The following is a 20,760-nucleotide window of genomic DNA, read 5'->3' on the forward strand; positions in this document are numbered from 1 at the left end:
TTGAAAAAGGGGTGGTGGGGGGGAGATGAAGAATTATCAAGGGAGCCAAAACTAACCAGTCACTTGAAATGCTGAAATTACATTTTAAAATCTAAAATCTTAACAGAAGCAAAGATGCTATAAATGCAACCAGAAGGAATGAAACAACAGCAGTTTAAAATTTTAACAATGCTTAAAAAACTTATGAGAAATATAGACAAAAGAGAAAACTGCTCAAATAGTTCAATGAAATAAAATCTAATGATTCCTTAGTATGACCCTATCAATGGTGGCCAAATCAGACTACACAGATATTTACCAAAAAGAACTGATACATGTTTTCAAAAATAAAGGAACCATAAGTTTTTTCTCTGTTAATATACCTATCAACCCTAATGCATAAGGATAGGGCTGTGAATAACAGAAAACAGATTAACTTCTAAATAGGTATGACTGCTTTTTTTTTAATGTGGATTATTTTTTGAAGTCTTTATTGAATTTGTTACAATATTGATTGTTTTATATTTTGGGTTTTTATGGCCAAGAGGGATGTGGGATCTTAGCTCCCCGACCAGGGCTTGAATCTGCACCCCCTGCATTGGAAGGTGAGGTCTTAACCACTGGACCACGAGAGAAGTCCCTGACTCCATTGCTCTTCAAGAGAAACTTTTTACCATAAAAATCCAACAAGAAAAGAAATGAAGTTGGAAAAAAAATGGAAGTGGGAAAGACTAAGGGTACCTCATTATTGCAGAAATGTAGTACTACATAAAAATTATTTTTTAAATACCTTACTTTAAAATATCTTACTTTAAATTTACTTTTAAATACAACACTTAAATACAAAAAAAATGAAAGGTGCTTTACAGATAACTCATATACAATTTAGATTTTTTCCTCAATAAGTTTCTTAATCAGTGAGATTATACTCTCACACTTATGATTCTTTGAACTAATCTGAATGCTGAGTCCTGCAAAGAACACACCACTATCAGTTAACACAACTGGTCCCCACAGGACAGTACCATTTGCTGTCTTGGCTCTTTCTCTAAACTTGATAATAATTTTATCCTCAATTTTCAGAGCATGTCCTTTTATTGTCTTTCCTCCATCCTTTATTTTCTATTCCTTGCTCTTAGCTTTACAGTTGTTGGAGATGGTGGAAGGTTATATATCCATTCACTAGTAAATTGGTAGGCATATCTACTGGAAGAACCACAACCACAGGAATCTATGGCATTTTAAAGTAATTTGCAACTTATAAACATAAATTTACACATCTGCAGTAATAAGGCAAAAGTGCTTTTACTAGTTTCTGAGCCAAAAATTAAGAATGTTACCCTGAATTAAATGTTTACATACATTTCCAATATAAGGTGGGAAGATTAAAATTTAATCCACAATGAAAGACAAAAACTTCTTAATTTTAATTATATTTTCACAAAATAATAATTATTTCCATTTCTCTATTACTCTACCCCAGGTCACTGCAAGTACAAACTATATAAATATTTTAAAGTCTTTCAGTTTAGAATTTACTCAGTGGTTGACTGGTGATGCCTTCTAATAAAATAATGTAAGTTCCTCAAAAATCTAAACATGTTTTAGTTTCAGCAATACAGAAGACACATAAAACCTGCTAGTTTCAGGAAGAGATAGTCATTAATCAAGAATATTTTTGACATTTGAAATTCAAAACCTGCATTAAATAAAATAGTCAAGTTAGATTAAAAAATAATCTTTAGGTTACATAGTAAATGGTATATATTTTCTATTTTATTTCATTTCAATCTTAATTAGAAAGACCTTTTTAAAATAGTATATTATTATGCAAATTTCAAATGTTATGTTCTAGAAAATTGTACAGAAGCATTACCCGTGGCATTCTAACAAACCTTCATACAGGTTTTATTCTCATATACAGAACATTTATGAGTAACTGTGAGAAATAAAGTAATTTATTACTTAATTGTAGATTAGATTTTATTTTGTTTAACATGAACAGAATAAAAACACTACTTTAAAAATTGTATAACAGGTGCTGAAAAAAATTCACAGTGGTGATGGTTAGCACACATTTGAAAATACACTAAAAACCACTGCACTGTACATTTCAAAGGGACCAATTATGAGGTATGTGAATTATATCTCAATAAAGCTGTTTTCAAAAAAGGTGGATTTGAATCTGCAGAATGTGGAAATCTACAGTTTCACAATATCAAAGAAAGTGTTCCTCATTCTCTGAGTCTTCTTTTTAGTGTGAAGGCAATAAAACCAATCAAGAAATAAATTTTTGAGGCCCATTCTTCTAAGAATAGCAGAATATGGCTTCTCTTCCCAGGTAGTCCATTAACATTTCTCAATCCTTTCTTCCTTTCTCTTGTCCCTCCTACTTATTAGTTTATAACCTCTTCTAGAGTCACACAAAATGTTACCAGAAAGAAAACAAACGGTAAGGTTTCCCAGGCTTTGCAGTTTTCTACCAAGTATAATTTAACCCATTCTCTGGTTTCAATCCCCAGAGTAAGGTCAATCACAGAGAAGCCAATAACAACTCCAATAACAGATCAGTAACACTACAGACATGCCTCTCAGAGAAAGCAGGTTGTAGAAAAATGCTTTTCACATGTGACACACTGATATGATATAACCATAATATTGAGGTATAACAAAGTTAGATATGAAAGTTATTTTAGACAAGTGACTATATTATCACCTTTTATGTAATTTTTATTTCTTATAAAATAAAATATTATTTCAGTTTTCTGATCAAGTCAGGAGCCAACTACTTTCACTTTGTGATACACTTTCCCATACTAACCTGCATGCTTTCAGAACTTCTGTGGAATTTGAGTATATGGACACAGACATTGATGGTATGATGTGATGATCAGTTTTTTGGCTAATTGTAGGCAGGTCTCTTTTATTAGAGCTCTGTGAGTTCTCTAGCCCCTCTCCATTAATTGTTTGTAACCTAATGTGAGCACTGTTAAGGCTGGTAATACCATGTGTGGTTGTCTGCTCAGTGGATTTTGGAGAAGGTGTTGTGGTTGATATGACTGAAGAGGGTGAAGAGGCAACAGAAGTATTAGTCTTTGCATGACTTTCTGGATGAATATTATTGACTTTGTCACAAGCTCCAGTCACCATACTGTCACTGCCTTTTCCAACCAACAAGGTAGAGATCTGAGGATTGTACGAAATTAAATTTGGTGATGTAGAATCTCCATGGTTTGGATTGCAAACAGGTTCTGCCATCAGCTGCTGAACATGATTAGAAAGTCCCTTGCCATGAGCACAACCATTAAGTGTTTCTCCAGTGTGCCTGCTTATTTCAGGCACTGAAGATCTACTTCCTGAAGATGTGCTCTCTTTGGTAAAGGTAATGCCTCGTTGTCCACCTGAGGTAGCAATATGAGAGGAGAGGTGATTGAAAGCAGTTCCCTGTGTTGAACTGCTAGGCAGCATTCTATGTCCAGTCTGTTTCTGAATACTAGTGCTAGCCGCCTGGAGATACTGGGCAGGACCAGTGGAAAGTGAAGGTTGTTCATCATTAGATCCTGCTAAATGTGAACTCTGACCTTTGTGAAGCCCCTAAAAAAAAGGAAATAAGACTTTAAAAACCCAATGTTGTGGGTTTCAACTGAATATTATGCAAACTCCCAATGCATACAAAGAACAATAAGGAGGGTTAAAATTTTTAAATAAAAGGAAAGCAAACAAACTAAACAACTAAATTGTGAAACATAATATAACCAAAATCCTAACAATTATTTTTAAAAGTTTCCACAATCTGCTGATTGAAGTGGTTAGTAATCTTTAGGTAAAATTATATAACTGGGCTGCTTAACTGATTTCATTTATTAGTGTGGCAATATGTTTCTTCACATAACGCTTTGAGAATTTTTATTATTCAATTCAGATTCTTACATTTTCATCTTAAGAGAAATTTATCAGTAAATTTAGATATGGAAAACCATGCATATGGTCATTACCAATTAAAGCCATGAACACAAACTAAATAAACCAATATACAATGCATTATGTTAAACATAGAAAGTATATTTATTAATCCTTTAAAATTACCACTGAACCCATAATGTAGATCTAGGAGATATCCTCAAAGAAGCAAAACTATAAAATTTATGAATTTTTTCCAAGGAATAACTTATACAGATTTCCATCCTCATTCTCTGACACCCCACAATCCTAAAAGACATTCTAAGTGCAGTGTCCCCACCGCACTTGACTGGAGGATAGTACTTTTCCTGAAATTCACATAATTAGGAGAATATATTGATCCTATTAAAACATTGTGATGAGGCAGATTTTCAAAATTAGTAAAAGTTTGAAACCAGAGAAAAGATATTTCACAGAACAAAAATCATGCTATTTTTACCTGAAATTTGTCCTTGATGGCATAAACTGCCCTAAGAAGATACTCATTATATTTTATTGACAAAGTAACTAAAAAAATAATTACCAGCAACACTAATTAAAGTCATGGGAACAGTAAAAGAATAATTTAATAGTTTCCAAACAAACAACAGACATGAAAACTAGTAACTTCTCTGAAGTTAGAAATATTATAATACATTAATGTATTTCTTACTGAAAACTCCATATTAAGTGGTACCTCAGAGCCCTAGAGAAAATTTTAGAATTGCTACTTCCTGAAATAGTAATTAGTTCCATAACAAGGCTAAAAGCCTTTTTCTTCATTGTGAAATGAAATGTGTCAGTAATAACCTGCATATTAATAAAAAATGAACTCACAAGTTATAAATACACAAACGTCACTTTCAGTCATCTACTTAAAATTTGAGATCAGGCCAAGTTTGAAAATCCAGTATCTAGTTGTACCATTTAAAACACCTTGAACATTTTTTTTTTTTTTTTTTTTTTGCGGTACGCGGGCCTCTCACTCTTGCGGCCTCTCCCGTTGCAGAGCACACGCTCCAGACGCACAGGCTCAGCAGGCATAGCTCACGGGCCCAGCCGCTCAGCGGCATGTGGGATCCTCTTGGACTGGGGCCGAACCCGTGTCCCCTGCATCGGCAAGAGGACTCTCAACCACTGCACCCCCAGGGAAGCCCTGAAGTAATTTTTAATCAGAAATATTATCTATACACTAACCATTTTCACGCTGGATACATTAAAAACGGATGTGGGTAGGGAAATCAAAAGTTCATTCATGATCATCAAAACTGACTGACAAATGAAATAATTAGAAAATAAGCAGCCAGGTTAAAAAGTAACAATATTATTACTCCTCTACCTATAAATCAAAGTGTTTTAAGCTGATAAATTCTTTTACAGGGAATCCATGGTACAGTAAAGCAAAGGGAAAACCTGAGAACTAACTGCAACTTTCAATGTATTCCTGAACTGACGGTCAATATTCAACTGAAGGACTGTAAACACAACACAGGCCCTAATAATTAGCAGACCACTAATCTATTATGTACAAAGGGGAAAATCATTAATATTTAAAAGTAAAAACAAAACATAATGGCTACAAATTTCAGGGGACAGCCCTCAACAAGCAAATTACTAAGATGGAGTTTTTAAAAGGTCAGAAAGAGAAAACAGAAAGCCTACTGATTAAAAATGACCAGTTATCAAATAAAACATGGCTAAGTATAAAGGAACAGACTCCAAACACAATATATGAAGAACCGAAAGCAGAACACTTCTCATACTGATGAAAAACACTGTTACAAAAAGTTCAGAAAAATGCTAAATACCGTAAACACAATAACTGCACCTAAAACATCATAATAAAACTGCTAAAAGCTACAAAGAGAAAATCCAGAGGCAGCAAAGAAAATGACATCGTATTAAAAGGTAAAATGATATCATAAACAAGACTCTCATAAAACATGAAACCTAGTAATCAGTGGAATAACATGTTCAAAATACTCGTAAGAAAATGAACGCTAAGTGAGAACTCTATGTAAAGTGACAGTATACTTCAAAGATAATGGTGAAAGAAAGACACTTCTTTAAAAAAGGCACCAGCAAGCACAGAGTAAAAGGAACATCAAAAAAATACTAACAGAAATAATTCAGCTGAAAGCAAATGACATTACATAATACCTCAGGAGCACAAAGAAAGAACAGCAGTAGAAATTTTTAAATGTTGATAGGTGTAAAAGACTGTGTGTGTGTGTATTTTTTTTAATTTCTTTTCTTGTAAACATACAAATGTTAAAGCAATTAAAACACTGCATTATTAGGTTTATACACATATTTATTAATACACATGGCAATAAAATCACAAAGAAGGCAGAGAAAATGAAAGCTGCTATTCTACATTTAAATAATTCAAAGATATACCAACAAATATTTGCTAAATACAAAAAAGGCAGTAAGTATGGAAGAGAAGATCAGAAAACAGATGGGACATAGCTAGAAAACAAAGAACAAAGGAGGAAGTAGAAATTAAGACAATGTTAACAACAACATTCAACACAAATAGACTGAACATTCTCCCCGCCAATGAGCAAAGACTGTCAGACTGGTTAAAAACATCAATATCCCACTATATGTAGTATGCAAGAGACATTTAACTTCAAAGATATAAAAATGCTGAAAGTAAAGGAATGACAAATGATATTCAGTGCAAACAGTAGCCAATGCAAGTTGGTGTTAATAATACCAAAGAACACATTACTTTTCAAGTTCACATGACAATCTAGAAGAAAATACAACTCTTACTAAAATTATAAGAATTAAAATCAAACAAAATACATTCCCTGAACAAAATGGAATTATACCAGTGTCAAAAATAATAAAATCTCAGAGATACTGAAATTCTGAAAAATAAACAGAATTCTAAACACCCCAAATTAGGAAATTACAACAGTAATTACAAAATACCTTAAGGAAATGATTTGAACATAAATCAAGAATATAACTGTATTCATAATCACATAAAAACATGGTTGAGAAATTAAAAGAGAACTAAGTAAATGGAAAGCTACTATGTTGCTGGCTCAGAAAAATTAATAATTTGACTTATATATACAACACAATCCCTACTAAATGCCAGTAGGCACTTTTGGTACAAACCGACATGCTGAGCCAAAAAATTATATGAAGGTACAAAAAAGACAGCAAAATCAAATCAACTTTTAAAATAACTAAAATGTTAGAGCTATATCATCTAAATTCCAAAACATAAAGTTACAGGGATAAAGACAATATAGGATTATTAAGAAAAAAAATATTGATTAGCAGAACAAAACAGAGTTGAAAAAAACATTTGCAAACTGGGTAAGTTAGTTTCTGACTATGTTGGCAAGGTGGAAAGAATAAAAGTTTTTCATAAATTATGCTAAAATAACTGGATATTCAGACAAAATATACAAATATTAACAAAAAAACGAAGTGTGAAATAGAACTGTAAATATTCTATAAGAGGATACAGCAGAAAATTTTTCAAACCTTGGTTTTGGCAAAGATTTCTTATATGTAATAACAAAAACATTAAATTTAAAAACCTTTGAAAAAAGATCTTCAGCAAAATTAAATTTTTTCCATTTTAAAAGACATTACTAACAAAGTGAAAATACAACTTAAACACTAGAAAGATATATTTGCAAAACCTATGTCTCAAACAGAAATTGCACTCAAAACATAATGAAATTTACATCATCATCATTAAAAAAGAAGGCCTAAATATCAAAATTGCAAATAAGCACATGGAAATATTAGTTACTAGAAATATATAAATTAAAGCTTATCATGAACCATTATACAGCTAGAATAAAAAACTATCAATATCAGGTGTAGAAAAGTACATGGAATAAGTGTGGCCTCATACATTGCTATTAGGAATGAAAATGGTTCAGTCACTTGGATACGAGTTCAGAAAATCCTTAAACAGTTTAAACATTTTATCGTATAACTCAGGGACTCCAGTCATACAGACTCCAAGTAAAGAAATGAAAACATATCCACAGACAGACTTTTATACAAATGTTCATATCAGCACTGCTGATAATTTTTATGACTGAAACCAGAAAAGACAAATACTCTTAAGTTAATAAATAGATTAAAAAATAAAATATATTCATGCAATGCAATAATAAAGCACCACATACACGAAAAGGTAGGATTCTGTTCATTTTGATCCCCATAAAAGTAAATGTTAAAGACATAAAGCAAATTTTTGGTTCCCAAGGACAGGGACTGAAGAGGGAATGGATTGCAACTTATGAAGAAACTTTTTTCAACAGCATTATAGCAACAGACATACAACCAAAACATTTACAAAATATATTTTGTTGTGTGTCTGTTATTTGAATAGGTTTATTAAAGTGTACATAAACTGTACCTCAACATACTATTAGAGAAAAATAAACACATGTCATTCATCCATTCAAAACTCTCATACATTTTTCCCCCCTCACAAAACTGAAACTCAGTATCTTTATAAACATGGATATAACTAAAAAAGGTCTACCTAACCGTTCTTACTCAAAACTCATAAAGCTATCTATCTATCCCTAGGTCACAATACTCAGCCATACTGGCCATCTTGAAAATGAAAACACAAAAAACTCATAAAATTTGTGAGATGCACTCAAACCAGTTGCTGGCGGGAAATTTACAGCAATCAATACATATGACAGAAAAAGAAAAGAATCATCTAAGTTTCCACTATAAAACAAAATTAAATCCCAAAGAGCAGCAAATTAAATCCATTGTAAGAGCATAAGAAGTATTAAGAATAAAAAATAAAGTCAATAAAAATGAAAATAGAAGAGGGCAAACGGCAGAAGCAAGAATAACTACAATCCTGCAGCTTGTGCAACAAAAACCACATTCACAGAAAGATAGACAAGATGAAAAGGCAGAAAACTATGCACCATATGAAGGAACAAGATAAAACCCCAGAAAAACAACTACATGAAGTGGAGATAGGCAACCTTACAGAAAAAGAATTCAGAATAATGATAGCGAAGATGATCCAGGACCTCGGGAAAAGAATGGAAGCAAAGATTGAGAACATGCAAGTAATGTTTAACAAAGACCCAGAAGAGTTAAAGAACTAACAAACAGAGATGAACAATAGAGTAACTGCAATGAAAACTACACTAGAAGGAATCAACAGCAGAATGACTGAGGCAGAAGAACGGATAAGTGACCTGGAAGACAGAATGGTGAAAAGCTCACTGCCTCCGAACAGAATAAAGAAAAAAAAGAAATGAAGACAGCCTAAGAGACCTCTGGGACATTAAACGCACCAACATTCGCATTATAGGGGTCCCAAGGCAGAAGAGAGACAGAAAGGGCTGAGAAAATATTTGAAGAGATTATAGACGAAAACTTCCCTAACATGGGAAAGGAAATGCCCACCCAAGTCCAGGAAGTGCACAGAGTCCCAGGCAGGATAAACCTAAAGAGAAACATGCCAACACACACAGTAATCAAACTGACAAAAATTAAAGACAAAATTATTAAAAGCAACAAGACAAAACTGACAAATAACATACAAGGGAACTCTCATAGGTTAACAGCTGATTTCTCAGCAAAAACTCTACAAGCTGGAAGAGAGTGGCACAATATATTTAAAGTGATGAAAGGAAAGGACCTACAACAAAGATCACTCTACCCAGCAAGGATCTCTTTCAGATTTGATGGAGAAATCAAATGCTTTACAGACAAGCAAAGGCTAAGAGAATTCAGCACCCCCAAAGAGCTCTACCACAAATGCTAAAGGAACTTCTCTAAGTGGGAAACACAAGAAGAAAAGGACCTACAAAAACAAATGCAAAACAATTAAGAAAATGATAATAGGAACATACATATTGATAGCTACTTTATATGTGAGTGGTTTAAATGGCCCAACGAAAAGACACAGGCTCGCTGAATGGATACAAAAACAAGACACATTTATATGCTATCTTCAAGAGATCCACTTCAGTCCTAGGTACACATACAGACTGAAAGTGAGGGGACGGAAAAAGATATTCCATGCAAATGAAAATCAAAAGAAAGCTGGAGTAGCAATACTCACATCAGATAAAATAAATTTTAAAATAAAGAATGTTACAAGAGACAAGAAAGGATACTACATAATGATCCAGGGATCAATTCAAGAAGAAGATATAACAATTATAAATATATATGCACCCAACATAGCAGTACCTCCATACATAAGGCAAATGCTAACAGCTATAAAAGAGGAAACTGGGCTTCCCTGGTGGGGCAATGGTTGAGAGTCCGCCTGCCGATGCAGGGGACACGGGTTCACGCCCCGGTCCGGAAGGATCCCACAGGCCATGCAGCACCTAGGCCCGTGAGCCATGGCTGCTTAGCCTGTGCGTCCGGAGCCTGTGCTCCACACGGGAGAGGCCACAGCAGTGAGAGGCCCACGTACCTCAAAAAAAAAGAGGAAACTGACAGTAACACAATAATAGTGGGGGACTTTAACACCTCACTTGTTAAATGGACAGATTATCCAGAATGAAAATAAATAAGGAAACAGAAGCTTTAAATGACACAATAGGTCAGATAGATTTAATTGATATTTATAGGACATTCCCTCCAAAAACATCAGATTACACTTTCTTCTCAAGTGCACATGGAACATTCTCCAGGATAGATCACATCTTGGGTCACAAATCAAGCCTTGGTAAATTTTAAAAAACTGAAATCTCATCAGACATCTTGTCTGACCACAATGCTATGAGATTAGAAATAAATTACAGGGAAAAACATAAAAAACACAAACACATGGAGGCTAAACAATATGTTACTAAATAACCAAGAGATCGCTGAAGAAGTCAAAGAGGAAATCAAAAATTACCTAGAGGGCTTCCCTGGTGGTACAGTAGTTGAGAATCCACCTGCCAATGCAGGGGACACAGGTTCAAGCCTTGGTCCAGGAAGATTCCACATGCCGCGGAGCACCTAAGCCTGTGACCCACAACTATTGAGCCTGTGCTCTAGAGCCTGTGAGCCACAACTACTGAGCCCACATGCTGCAACTACTGAAGCCCGTGAGCCTAGAGCCCATGCTTTGCAGCAAGAGAAGCCACCGTAATGAGAAGCCCACGCACCGCCAAAAAGAGTAACTCCCTCTCTCCACAACAGAGAATAGCCACACACAGGAACAAAGACAAAACACAGCCAAAAATGAATAAAGTAAATAAATTTTTAAAAAAACAACAACCTAGAGAGACAAATGACAACAAAGACATGACCATCCAAAATGTATGGAATGCAGCAAATGCAGTTCTAAGAGGCAATTTTATAGCAATATAATACTACCTCAAGAAACTAAAAGAATCTCAAATAAACAATCTAACCTTAAACCTAAAGGAACTAGAGAAAGAAGAACGAACAAAACCCAAAGTTTGTAAAAGTAAAGAAATCCTAAAGATCACAGCAGAAATAAATGAAATAGAGACAAAACAATAGCAGAGAAAAGTAAAACTAAAAGCTGGTTCTTTGAGAAGATAAACAAAATTGATAATAAACCTTTACCCAGACTCATCAAGAAAAAGAGGGAGAGGACTCAAATCAATATAATTAGAAATGAAAAAGAAGTTACAACGGACACCACAGAAATACAAAGCATCAAAAGAGACTACTGTAAGCAACTCTATGCCAGTAAAATGGACAACCTGGAGAAATGCGCAAATTGTTAGAAAGGTATAACCTTCCAAGATAGAACCAGGAAAAAATAGAAAATATGAACACAAAAATCACAAGCAAAATGAAACTGAAACTGTGATTAAGTCTTCCAACAAACAAAAGTCCAGGACCAGATGGCTTCACACATGAATTTTATCCAACATTTAAAGAAGAGCTAACAACCCCAATCCTTCTCAAGCTCTTCCAAAAAACTGTAAAGGAAGGAACACTCCCAAACTCATTCTCCAAAGCCACCATCACCTTGACCAAAACCAGACAAACATACTACCAAAAAAAAAAAATTACAGACCAATATCACTGATGAATATAGATGCAAAAATCCTCAACAAAATACTAACACACTGAATCCAGCAACACATTAAAAGGATCATACACCATGATCAAGTGGGATATATCCCAGAGATGCAAGGATTCTTTAATATACGCAAATCAATCAAAGTGATACACCATATTAACAAATGGAAGAATAAAAACCACATGATCATCCCAATAGATGCAGAAAATGCTTTTGCCAAAATTCAATACCCGTTTCTGATAAAAACTCTCCAGAAAGTGGGCAGAGAGGGAACCTACCTCAACATAATAAAGTCCATTTAGGGCAAACCCACAGCAAACGTCATTCTCAATGCTGAAAAACTGAAAGCACTTCCTCTAAGATGAGGAACAAGATAAAGATGTCCACTCTCATCACTATTATTTAACATAGTTTTGGAAGTCCTATACACGACAGTCAGAGAAGAAATAAATAAATAAATAAAAGGAATACAAATTGGAAAAGAAGTAAAACTATTCCTCTTTGCAGATGACATTATACTATACATAGAGAATCCTAAAGATGCCAGCAGAAAACTAATAGAGTTAATCAATGAATTTGGTAAAGTTGCAGGATACAAAATTAATGCACAGAATTCTCTTGCATTCTTATACAGTAACAACGAAAGACCAGACCCAGAAATTAAGGAAACAATCCCATTCACCATTGCAACAAAAAGAATAAAATACCTGGGAATAAACCTACCTAAGGAGGCAAAAGATCTGTACTCAGAAAACTATAAGACACTGATGAAAGAAATCAATGACAGAAACAGATGGAGAGATATACCATGTTCTTGGATTGATTGAAGATTGATTGATTCTTGGAAGAATCAATATTGTGAAAATAACTATACCATCCAAAGCAATCTACAAATTCAATGCAATCCCTATAAAATTAACAATGGCAAATTTTTTTTTTGCGGTATGGGGGCCTCTCACTGTTGTGGCCTCTCCCATTGCGGACCACAGGTTCCAGACGCGCAGGCTCAGCGGCCATGGCTCACGGGCCTAGCTGCTCCGCAGCATGTGGGAAATTCCCAGACCGGGGCACGAACACGTGTCCCCTGCATTGCCAGGCGGACTCTCAACCACTGCACCACCAGGGAAGCCCAACACTGGCAATTTTTACAGAACTAGAACGAATCTTAAAATTTGTATGGAGACACAAAAGACCCATAATAGCCAAAAAATTTGGAGGGAGAAAAACGGAGCTGGAGGAATCAAACTCTCTGACTTCAGACTATACTACAAAGCTACAGTAATCAAGACAATATGGTACTGGCACAAAAACAGAAATATGTATCAATGGAACAGGATAGAGAGCCCAGAGATGCACCTACACACCTATGGTCAAGTAATCTATCACAAGGAAGGCAAGGATATACCATGGAGGAAAGACAGTCTCTTCAATAAGTGGTGCTGGGAAAACTGGACAGCTACATGTCAAAGAATGAAACATCATACACAGAAATAAACTCAAAATGGATTAAACACCTAAATGTAAGACCAGACACTATAAGACTCTTAGAGGAAAACATAGAAAGAACACTCTTTGACATAAATCACAGCAAGATCTTTTTTATCCACCAAATAGAGTAATGGAAATAAAAACAAAAATAAACAAATGGGATCTAATGAAATTTAAAAGTTTTGCACAGCAAAGGAAACTAAAAACAAGACAAAAAGACAACCTTCAGAACAGGAGAAAATATTTGCAAACAAATCAACGGACAAAGCATTCATCTCCAAAATATATAAACAGCTCATGCAGCTCAATATTAAAAAAAAACAAACAACCCAATCAAAAAATGGGCAGAAGTCCTAAACAGACATTTCTCCAAAGAAGACATACAGATGGCCAAGGGCACATGAAAAGGTGCTCAACATCATTAATTATTACAGAAATGCAAATCAAAACTACAATGAGATATCATCTCATGCCAGTTAGAGTGTGCATCATAAGAAAATCTACAAACAAATGTTGGAGAGCGTGGGGAGAAAAGGGAACCCTTTTGCACTGTTGGTGGGAATGTAATGGACAAGTCACTGTGGAAAACAGTAAGAAAGTTCCTTAAAAAACTAAAAATAGAATTACCATGTGACCCAGCAATCCCACTACTGGGCATATACCCAGAGAAAACCATAATTCAAAAAGATACATGCATCCCAATGTTCACTGCAGCACTGTTTACAATAGCCAGGTCATGGTCACAACCTAAATACCCATCGACAGGCAAATGGATAAAGAAGATGTGGTACATATATACAATGGAATATTGCCATAAAAAGGAACGAAATTGGGTCATTTGTAGAGACGTGGATGCATCTAGAGACTGTCATACAAAGTGAAGTAAGTAAGAAAGAGAAAAACAAATATCGTATATTAATGCATATATGTGGAACGTAGAAAAATGGTACAGGTGAACCGGTTTACAGGGCAGAAGTTGAGACACAGATGTAGGAAAAAAACGTATAGACACCAAGGGGGGAAAGCGGCGGGTGGTTGTGGTGGTGGGATGAATTGGGAGATTGAGATTGACATGTATACACTGATGTGTATAAAGTGGATGACTAATAAGAACCTGATGTATAAAAAATTAAATTAAATTAAATTTTTTTAAAAAGATGTGGCACATATATACAATGGAATGTTACTCAGTCATAAAAAGAAATGAAATTAAGTTATTTGTACTGAGGTGGATGAACCTTGAGTCTGTTATACAGAGTGAAGCAAATCAGAACGAGAAAAACAAATATAGTATATTAACGCATATATGTGGAACCTAGAAAAATGGTACAGATAAACTGGTTTGCAGGGCAGAAATAGAGACACACGTAGAGAACAAACATATAGACACCAAGGGGGGAAAGTGGCGGGGGGCTGGGGGCTAGTGGTGTGATAAATTGGAAGATTGGGACTGACATATACACAATAATATATATAAAATAGGTAACTAATAAGAACCTGCTGTATAAAAAAATGAAATTTAAAAAAATTGAAAATAGGAACTCAAAAGAGAAAAATCAATAAAACAAAATGTTGGCCCTTTGAAAAGATCAACAAATTGATAAAGGGGGGGAAAAGCAACCAACCCCAGCAGGACAAAAATTACTAATAACAGAAATAAAAGGCAGAACATCATTACAAACCCCATGGTCGCTAAAGGAAAATAAAGGAATACTAACTCTATACATACAGGTTTGATAACCTAGATGAAATGGACCAATTCCTTAAAAGACACAATCTACCACAAATAGCACTGGGAGAAAGGGAGAATCTGAGTAAACCTGTAACTATTTAAGCTGAATAACAATTAACATCTTTCCAGAACATAAAGCACAACCCTGCCCAGATGAGTTCACTGATGAGTTTCACCAAAACTCTAGGAAGAAATTATGCCAGTGCTCTACAATCTATTCCAGAAAATAGAAGCAGAGGCAGTATTTCAACTCTACTATGAGGTAAGGAAAATGATTACCCTAATAACAAAACATTATAAGACATTACCAAAAACATTACAAGAGAACTACAGACCAATATAACCTCAACAAAAATCCCCAGCAATGATCAGCAAATCATACCCAACTATGTAGAAAAAGATTTATACACGATGTCAAACTGGGATTTATCCACTGTATGCAAGGTTTATTCAACATTAGAAAATCAATTGTTACAGTACAGCACACATCCACAGACTAAAAAAGAAAAATCACATGATCATGATAACAGATGCAACAAAAGAAGTGACAAAAATTGAACACTTGTGCATGATAAAATTACTGTCACGGGGCTTCCCCAGTGGCGCAGTGGTTGAGAATCCACCTGCTGATACAGGGGACATGGGTTCGTGCCCCGGTCCGGGAAGATCCCACATGCCACGGAGCGGCTGGGCCCGTGAGCCATGGCCGCTGAGCCTGTGCGTCCGGAGCCTGTGCTCCACAACGGGAGAGGCCACAACAGTGAGATGTCCACGTACCGCAAAAAAAAAAAAAAAAAAAAAAATTACTGTCACGGAACTAGGAATAGAGAGGAACTTCCTCCACTTGATAAGAATATTTACAAGAAACCTATAGCTAACACCATATGTAGAGGTGAGAAACTCAAAGCATTACCCAATAGGATCACAAAGTAAGAAAAGATGTTCCCTCTCACCAGTCCTTCAGCAGCACACTCAAAGTCAAATGACGTGACAAAACAAGAAAATTATGTAAAACGCATACAGTTTAAAAAGGGAGAAAAGAAACTCTCTTTGTTAAAAGGTGACATAATTGCCCATGCAGAAATTAGAAGAATGAAGAAAAATAATAAGAAAGGTTAATAATAAATATAGCAAGGTTGCAAGACACATGGTTAATACACAAGTTAATCACTTCCCGATACCAGTAATGAACAAGTGGAATTTCAAATTAAAATCATAGTACCAATCTATATTAGCAATTGCCCCAAAATGAAATACCTAAGGAAAAATCCAATGAAATACATGCAAGACCTATGTGAAAAAAGTACAAAGCTTTGACGAAAAAAAATAATAATAAATAAAAGAAATAATTGGAGAGAGTTTCCATGTTCATCAATAGGAAACTCAATATTCTTAAGATATCAGTTCTTGCAAACTTGGTTTATGGACTTAATGCACGCAAAGTAAAATTCCACCATTATTTTTATAAATGTTAACGTGATTCTCGAGTTTATACGAAGACACAAAAGACCAAAATATCCAACACATTGTCGAAGAAGAAAAAATTTGGAGAACTGACACAACTTTATTTCATGATTTAGTATAAAGCTAAACTAATCAAGGGAGAATGGTATTGGCAAAAAAAAAAAAAAAAAAAAAAGGACAAATGATCAATGGAACTAAATATACACCAGATAAATAAACCCATAGAAATAGAGTCAACTGATCTTTGACAATGGAGCAAGGCAATACAATGAATTAGAGATTGTCTTTTGAACAAGTGGTGCTGGAACAAATGAGAATCCACATTTGAAAAAATGAATCTTTGCACACATCTCACACTATTCACAAAAGTTAACTCAAAGTGGGTCATAGACTTAAATATAAAATGCAGAAGTATGAAACATAAGGGAAATGTCTAGATACCTTGGGCATGGCGATAACTTTTTAGATACACTTCTAACATATGGTCATGAAAAAGAATTGATAAGCTGGACATTATTAAAATTTAAAACTTCTACTCTATGAAAGACACTATCATAGAGTGAGAAGACAAATGGAGATAGTGAAACTATATTTACAAAAGACATATCTTATTAAAAACTGTTACCCAGGGCTTCCCTGGTGGTGGCACAGTGGTTGAGAGTCCGCCTGCCGATGCAGAGGACACGGGTTCATGCCCCAGTCCAGGAGGATCCCACATGCCGTGGAGCGGCTGGGCCCGTGAGCCATGGCCGCTGAGCCTGTGTGTCCAGAGCCTGTGCTCCGCAACGGGAGAGGCCACAACAGTGAGAGACCCATGTACCGCAAAAAAAACAACAAAAAAAAGTTGCCCAAAATACAGGGGGGAAAGCTATTAATACTTAATAGTTAAATGAACCACCCAATAATAAAATGGGCAGGGCTTCCCTGGTGGTGCAGTGGTTGAGAGTCTGCCTGCCAATGCAGGGGACACGGATTCGTGCCCCGGTCTGGGAAGATCCCACATGCCGCGGAGTGGCTGGGCCCATGAGCCATGGCCGCTGAGCCTGCACTCCGCAACCGGAGAGGCCACAACAGTGAGAGGCCCGCGTACCACAAAAAATAATAATAATAAAATAAAATAAAATAAAATGGGCAAAAGAAGTAAACAAGCAGCTCCCCAAGGCACATATACAGATGGCAAATAAACATATGTAAAGATGCTTCAAAAATCATTAGCAATAGTAAATTTTAAAAATGAGATACCCCTACCTCTCTATTAGAGTTACTAAAATCCCAAACACTAAGGCCATCAACTGAACGTGTCCCCAGGAATGTTATGTTGAAATTCAGTCCTCATGGTATCTGGAGGCAGGCCTTTAGGGGTGATGAGCTTAAAAGTGCAGAGCCTTTAAGAAAGGAATCTGTGTGCCTTATAAAACAAACCACAGAGGTTGATCCTTTGCTATCTGTAAGAGATCTGACTATGAAAAAGGATGAGGGCCCTCAAAAGACATTATAATTTGCTAAAGGCTTGATCTTGGACTTCTCAGACTCCAGAAGTATAACAAATATATGTCTGTTGTTTATAAACCACCCAACCTATGGTAATTTGTGTCTGCCTGAACTAAATCAGCAATTCTCAATTGGTGGGAGAAGCTAGAGCAAAAAGAAGCCTCAGCCACTGTGAGAGGCAAATGAACATCAAAGTCCCTTTAGAACAGCGGTCCCCAACTTTTTTGGCACTTTTTCCACAGGGGAGGAGGGAAGGATGATTCCTACGCATCACATGTACTATGCACCTTCTTTGTATTATTACATTATAATATATAATAAAATCATTATACAACTCACGATAATGCAGAATCAGTGGGAGCCCTGAGCTTGTTTTCACTTGCCACTCACTGATAGGGGTTTGATATGTCTGCAAACAATTTATTATGGTCTCTGTGCAGTCAAACCTCTCTGCTAATGATAATCTGTATTTGCAGCCACTCCCCAGCACTAGCATCACCCCCTCAGCTCCACCTCCGATCATCAGGCATTAGATTCTCATAAGGGGCACACAACCTAGATCCCTCACATGCGCAGTTCACAGTAGGGCTCACACTCCTATGAGAATCTAATGCTGCCACTGATCTTACAGGAGGCGGTGCTCAGGTGGTAATGTAAGTGATGTGGAACGGCTGTAAATACAGATGGAGCTTCGCTCACTTGCCCACTGCTCACCTCCTGCTATGCAGCCCAGTTCCTAACATGCCACGGACCAGCACCAGTCCTTAGCCCGGGAGCTGGGGACTCTGCTTTAGAAGACAGTTGTCAGTTTCTTACAAAAGTATTGATAATAGTCTCCTGAAAAGTTAGGTCCAAACAAATCTGCATGTGAATTTTTATAATAGCTTTACACTATAACATTCTGGAGAAGGCAACTATATACACAATAAGAATATCTGTGGTTTCCACACATTTAAGGGAGGCAAGAGGAATTAAGAGATGGAGAACAGGATACATTTAGGACAGTGAATCTAGTTTGTATTTCTTTGAAGGGGGTTGTAAGTCATACACACCAGTGAAAACCTACACAATGTGCAACAGAGTGCATCAGAATGTAAATTATGGGGGTTAATTAACAATGAAGCATTAATATTGTCTTATCACTTGTAACTAATGTACCACATTACTATGAGATGTTCAGGATAGCGGAAACCATGGGTCAGGAACATTGGGGGACTTTTTGTATTTTTCGCTCAATTTCCTATAAACCATTTAAGAAGTGCTCTAAAATGTAGTCAATTAATAAATTTAAAGAAGAGGGTGTTTAAGAAATTCCTATCTCTACATCAAAACTTTTAATAACTCCTATTTGCCCTTCACAAATTAAGCTGCATCCTTTGTGTCCCCTCTTCATAAACTACACTGTAGCTACATCTGTACTGCCTTTCCCCTTCTAAATTCTCAGTTTTCTGCGACTGTACATCTTGGTTCTCACCTAAGCTACTTTCTCTGCATAATGCAAGTCACATTTTATTATAATTTATTGTTAGTGAAACCTTATTAGTCTTTTTACCACATTAAAATAAACACTTCACAGAGCACTTATTATATGAAGAAAATATTTGCAGATATTAAATACCTGCAATTAAAAAACATGGTCATGGGCTTCCCTGGTGGTGCAGCGGTTGAGAGTCCACCTGCCGATGCAGGGGACACGGGTTCGTGCCCCGGTCCAGGAGGATCCCACGTGCCGCGGAGTGGCTGGGCCCGTGAGCCATGGCCGCTGGGCCTGCGCGTCCGGAGCCTGTGCTCCGCAACGGGAGAGGCCACAGCGGTGAGAGGCCCGCGTACCGCAAAAAAAAAACAAAACAAAACAAAAAAAAAACATGGTCATGATGCCTTAATTCATTAAGCAATAGGATTTAAAAAAATTATAAGGCTGTGCTTTCTTCCTTCTTTGCCTTTATCTACAGTAACCTAATTTATGTATATTAATTTATACTGGATAAAGAAATACACTCACGTGCACAGATGAGCTGACAATGTAGTATTAATACGGTTAACAAAATTCTCAGATAATTGTGAATTATTTAAAATTAGTTTTTAAAGATAATATTTCTTATATTTTAATTTCTTCTCTTCAAAATGTATACAAGTTAAAGAAAAACTACTATATAATAACAAAGCAGCTAATCTTTCTTTTACCTGAGTGGAGTTAGATAGCTGTTTTCTCCATGGCTCTTCTGTGCTGCTGCTCAGGTTTTTGCAATTATGAGGTAGAGTGAGTGTGTTTTGCGGCAGATAAGGCACATTTCCATTACTTCCACTTCCTGTTATATAATTATCACCTACCAAAATGTTGTCTGTACTCCCTAGCATTTTTGATGTGCCGCAAGGAGTATCGCCTGCAGAAAAAGGTCCACTGGACAAAGGCTTTTCAAAACAAGCAGAGCGTACTTCAAGCTGAGAGACACTAGGTACTCTGGGTAGAACAGTAGTTTGTCCTGTTTGTCTCATCTTCAAAAACAAAAAAGAAAACCTGCTTGTATGACTTTGAAATGTATAATCAATACATTCCTAACTTTATCATAAAAGTCAATCTCTCTAGATTAAAAAACATACATTTTAGAAATGAAATGCTATGTTCATATGGGTAAAGCAC

General features: G+C 35.8%; 1 protein-coding gene across 6 annotated transcripts in view; it reads right to left on the minus strand.

Moving 5' to 3' along the window:
* Positions 1-20,760, minus strand: part of LOC308608518 (lysine-specific demethylase 6A-like) — a 185,527-nt gene that overhangs the window by 41,259 nt on the left and 123,508 nt on the right. For 5 of the 6 annotated variants that reach the window (XM_081221705.1, XM_081221704.1, XM_081221703.1 and 2 more), the window contains 2 exons: positions 20,304-20,615; positions 2,801-3,573 (listed from right to left, as the gene is read on the minus strand). In XM_081221705.1, coding sequence (XP_081077831.1) covers positions 2,801-3,573; positions 20,304-20,615 — 1,085 coding nt within the window. The remainder of the gene's footprint in view (positions 1-2,800; positions 3,574-20,303; positions 20,616-20,760) is intronic. The other variant, XM_081221706.1, reaches the window with a different exon arrangement.

Source organism: Mesoplodon bidens, assembly GCF_964165515.1.
Source record: "Mesoplodon bidens genome assembly, chromosome: X".
Taxonomy (NCBI): Eukaryota; Metazoa; Chordata; class Mammalia; order Artiodactyla; family Ziphiidae; genus Mesoplodon; species Mesoplodon bidens.